The sequence below is a fragment of the Monoraphidium neglectum genome (genome assembly GCF_000611645.1).
Source record: "Monoraphidium neglectum strain SAG 48.87 unplaced genomic scaffold scaffold01995, whole genome shotgun sequence".
NCBI lineage: Eukaryota > Viridiplantae > Chlorophyta > Chlorophyceae > Sphaeropleales > Selenastraceae > Monoraphidium > Monoraphidium neglectum.
The window spans coordinates 6,852-11,245 of NW_014011633.1; the positions used below are offsets into that span (position 1 = coordinate 6,852).

At 66.1% G+C, this 4,394-nt stretch overlaps 2 protein-coding genes across 2 annotated transcripts in view; both read left to right on the forward strand.

Moving 5' to 3' along the window:
• The window catches only part of MNEG_9607 (hypothetical protein), a gene marked incomplete at both ends in the record, with an annotated part of 2,687 nt that extends 1,280 nt beyond the window's left edge, over window positions 1-1,407 (forward strand). The window contains 2 exons of the mRNA XM_014041921.1: window positions 500-788; window positions 1,207-1,407. Of these exons, the coding sequence (XP_013897375.1) occupies window positions 500-788; window positions 1,207-1,407 (490 nt within the window). The remainder of the gene's footprint in view (window positions 1-499; window positions 789-1,206) is intronic.
• A 2,451-nt stretch (window positions 1,408-3,858) lies between these two features.
• Window positions 3,859-4,113, forward strand: MNEG_9608 (hypothetical protein; the record flags this gene model as incomplete). Its single annotated transcript, XM_014041922.1, has 1 exon — window positions 3,859-4,113. A coding segment is annotated over one exon (255 nt), but the record flags the coding sequence as incomplete, so codon positions are not given.
• Window positions 4,114-4,394: the final 281 nt, after the last annotated feature.

Here is a 4,394-nt window from a genome sequence, read left to right on the forward strand (position 1 = left end):
GGGGGCGGGTGCATGTGTTGATGGGCGTTTTTCTGATGGGTGTGCAGTGGAAACGTGCAACGTGTGGGGGCGCGACAAGGTCTGAGCTGGCGAGGTTCCGTGTCTTCAAGCGAGTGGGCGGTGTCGTTCATTACAATTTGGGCATGTTGCAAGCCTGTGTGCCTCGGATGTGGGGGTCTGTGGGTGAGGGTCCGCAGGAGGAGGCGGTATGTGGGCCTGGTGCGTACAATGGCGTACGTGCTGCACTTGCAGTTAGTGGAGCCCAAGGCTGGCCAATGGCACGCCGTTTGTCCCCCTGGCAAACACGCAGAGAAAACACCACGCCAATCGGACAAGCCCCGCTTGAAAGCCCCTTTTCTAGCCCCACCCCACGTCCCAGCCTGCCACCTTGCCCGCCCCGCGCTCCGGTACGCCGGTAGCGGTCAGCAGCAAGACTGAACACACAACACCCCCCCCCTTATCTCACCCCGCCACCTCGCGGCCGCCGCCACCCCCGCAGCACGTGGGTCACCATCAACAGCGAGACCCGCAAGCTGGCGAAGCTCCCAGAGGACGTCCGCACCCGCTGGCTGACCCTCGCGCCCTCGCCGCCCCGCTCCGCGCTGCCGGCCGGCGTCACCAAGCGCAAGCTGCAGGACTTCCCCGAGCAGCCGGCGCTGAGCGGGCCGCTGGTGTCGGCGCGCCGCAGCGACATGGACCCCAACGGGCACATCAACAACGTGTGCTACCTGTCGTGGGCGCTGGAGGCCGTGCCGCCGCAGGTGTATGCGGGCTACGACCTTTTGGAGGTGCGGCGGCGGGGGCGGGGGCGTAGGTGTAGCTGTTGGGATGCAGCCAGAGGGGATGCGGCCTGTGAGGGGGGATGGCGAGTGAGATGGGTTGCGAGCGCACGGGCGAGCGCAAGAGAGAGATTGAGAGAGAGTGTGTGTTTGTGAGAGAGAGAGAGAGTGTGTGTGTGTGTGTATGTGTGTGTGTGTGTGTGGGTGTGTGTGTGTGCGTACGACGCGCAAGCGTGATTGTGCACACGTTGCATTGCGGATGTGCCTGTGTTGACACCCTGAAGCTAGTCAAGCGTGTGAGCACACAGTGCACCGAGGGTGGCGATGGGCGGAATTGTCAGGAACCCTGTTTGCTGCCAGGCAGCCGCAGAGCGCGGCCCTGACCCTGTCCTGCTCTCTCGGCCGATTCAAACGGGCCCCGTGACAGGTGGAGATGGACTTCAAGGCGGAGTGCCACGAGGGCGATCTGGTGGAGGTGCTGGGGCACCCGCTGACAGACGTTTCAAACGGCAACGGCTGCGCCCAGCAGTTCCTGCACCTGCTGCGCAAGCACTCGGACGGCGGCAGCGGTTCGGAGGTCTGGCGCGCGCGGACGACGTGGGTGCCCAAGGGCAGCCGGCAGCAGTAGACGCTTGAGGCTGGTGAGGTCGGCGCCCTGGGCCCTGCATGGGCTGACCCGTCATGCACATCACCAGCAGCAGACACAGCAGCCGGCAGCGGCCGCTCGCCTCAGCAGCAGGCGCGGAACGTTTTGCGCTCGTCGAGTCACGCCGCCGCAGGACTGTTGCGGACGGCTCGAGCCCATGACCAACGGCACGGCGTGGGCAAAGCGCGGCCGGGCGGCCGCGACAGGCTGCAGCTGGCTGTGCTGTCCCTCGCCGCCGTTGCTGCCGCGGCTCAGCTGCTGCCAGCGCCACGCCGGCTGCTGCCCATGCGCACCTTTTCGCGCTTGGAAACCTGAGCTCAAACAGCTGCGGGCGTTGCCACGTGTGCCTGGCAGCGTGATGGAGAATGAATGGTTGCTCGCTTCGCTCGTCCTCATGCAATTCAACAGACGGCGCGGCTGCCCGCCTGCCGTGCGCCGTGCGCCGCGGCGGCCCCGCGCCAAGCAGAGCCAGGCATGTCAGTTGGAAGCCGGCGCTTGCCGGCGGCGCCGCGCGCGTGCGACCCCTGACTCAGGCCTTGGCGCGTAACTCTGCCGCTGCTGGCCGTGCGTTTGCGGCAGGGGTGCGCGGCTCGCCGCGGTGGCCCGGCAGCGAATCGCCGACGCCGTCACCCATCAAAAACACCAGACTCCTTGCAATTCGATTGGTTGCCGTGCTGTTTGGGCCGTGTCACAGCCGGCGTGTCCCGTCCCAGGCGCGGCCACCGGGACCGGTGTGGCGCGCTCTGCTTGCACCTGCCGCCCGCGAGGCGGCGCCCTGACGCACTGAAGGCGTCCCCCTTGCGCGCGCACGCGTGCGCTTCGGTGCAACCCGTTGCGCTGCCGCTGCTGTTGGGCTGCGTTGTTGTTGCGGCGGCCGTTGGTGGGTTCTGGGGTGCGCGCCTCCGCCGGTCGTGCCTGTGCGCGCGGGAGCGGCGCAACCCTCAATGTATGTATATGCCTGACTGCGGCGCTGCCGCAACCCCCCACCCCAAAGCGGGGGCCACGCGTGTCAGACCAGCTTTCAAAAGTCCTTTGTGAATCCCTGTTGTGCGCCTTTACAAGCCCCAAATCGTACAGCGCATGGGCCCCGCCCCGGCCGTGCTGCCTGTGTGGATGTCGCCTTTTTCGGGGGTCGGCCCTGCCGTCTGCATGTCACGTCAGCAGGAGGCACAAGGACAGGCGCAGCAGCGTCCAAGCCTTTCTAAGAGGCTGGCAGGGGTGGCGGCCGTCGCAGGCGCCACGCGGGCCCCTAGCCGCGTCGCGAACGCCGCGCTCCATCTCTACCATAAGCGCGCATGTAGCACGAGCATGCGCTGCGGCGCTGCGTTCTGCCTCTGCTCTGCTGCCGCGAGCCGTGACCGCCCGCCCATTTTTCCACTGCCTGCAAAGCAATTGGGTGGCGCGGGCTGGCCCCAGGGTTGACACACACTGTTTCACAAGAGGTTCCCTGTGCGTCCCTTTGCAGCCATGCCCGGGCGCACTGAGTAATCTGACGCGGAAGCCCGTCACCAGTCACGCCGACAGAGAGGCAGATTTGTTCCACCCTGCGGTCGCAAGTGCGTGTGCAGGAGCAAGTAATCTGGCCATGCAACAGGGGGTACGTGCCTTTGTCGGGGCGCGGCGGCTGGCTGGGTGGCGTCGCTCTTGCCACCACGCCTGTGCGAACTGCACGCCCAACTGCCTCATCCACAGCAGCACTCTGATACATCGCCCTTTGCGCCCACCTGGGCAGCGCTGCGGCAGCACTCACAGCTGGAAAATATATGCCTGTCATAATCGGGAACGTGGAGAGGTTGGACCGCCCGAGCTGCAGCAATTCTGCATCCATTGGCCAGGCCAAACTCACTGCCGATGGGGATTGCCCCAGGCATGTGAGCTTGGCCAGCGCCGCCCGGTGGGGGCTGCTTCGAGCGGATCAAAACACGAGTGCAAACACTTTGGTATTACGCACGCCCTTAACCAGCGCAAGCCGTGGGTGCACTACGGTGCGGCCAGAGGCCTGCTATCACCAGCTTCCGCAACAGCCGAGGGCCCTCCGATCGCTCAGCACCCTCAACCCTGTGGTGTTTGTTTGAGAAATTGCATGTGTGCTTGCTGTGGTAGGCAGAGTAGCAGCTCGCCAAAATATCCTCGACTGGCGTGGGGCACAAAGCCCGGCAGGCGGGGGCCGGGGCGCCCTCAGGCCACCAGTCGAGAAGCTCAAGCATGTGGAGCGAGCCAGATTCGCTGCCCTGGCGGGAGCAGGCCGTGAAAAGCGCCCAGTGGTCGTCCCAGGTGAGCGCCCCTCTGCGGGGTGTGCTGTGATATCTTCACGGTGGAAATATCACATGGACTGTTGAGAGCGCCTCCGCGATCGGCATCACCCAGGCGTGATCCAAGCCTCTGTTGTTTCCTTCGCAGCCCTCCCCTGCCCCGTACATCCACCGAGATGATATGGACACCGTCGACAGCACATCTAGCTCCCTGAACTCCGTTCAATCAGCTGTCCACGGGACCCCTGAGGAGGACCTCTCATCGCTCCTGCCCAGCGACCCGTGCCCCGCCGCGCCCGGCCCACCCGCACCCGGCCTGCTGCGGCAAGCCAGCGACGCTCTCAGCGTCCGCAGCCTGCACGCCGGCGACGATGCAGACGACTTCACTGAGCCCTTGACGGCTCTGTTTGAGGAGGAGGAAGAGGCGGAAGCTGAGGTGCGCGTCCACCCCGCGCGCGCCGGCGCGTGGGGCGCTCGGGACCACCCTCGCAGCCATGCGCGCGCCCGCCCTCCCTCCCCGCACGAGGCTGCACAATTGGGCGGGTGCGGGGCTGTTTTGGGCTCGTGCGCGACCAGGCGGCACAGGCGCTGGTGCGGGTGGTGCGATATTGCTGGCGCCCCAGATTCCATTACTACCCTCTGCAGGGCAATTATCTGGGGGGTATCTGCGAGCGCCGGGTCATCCCCCTGCCCTGCGCCCCCAGCCCCTCCTCCACC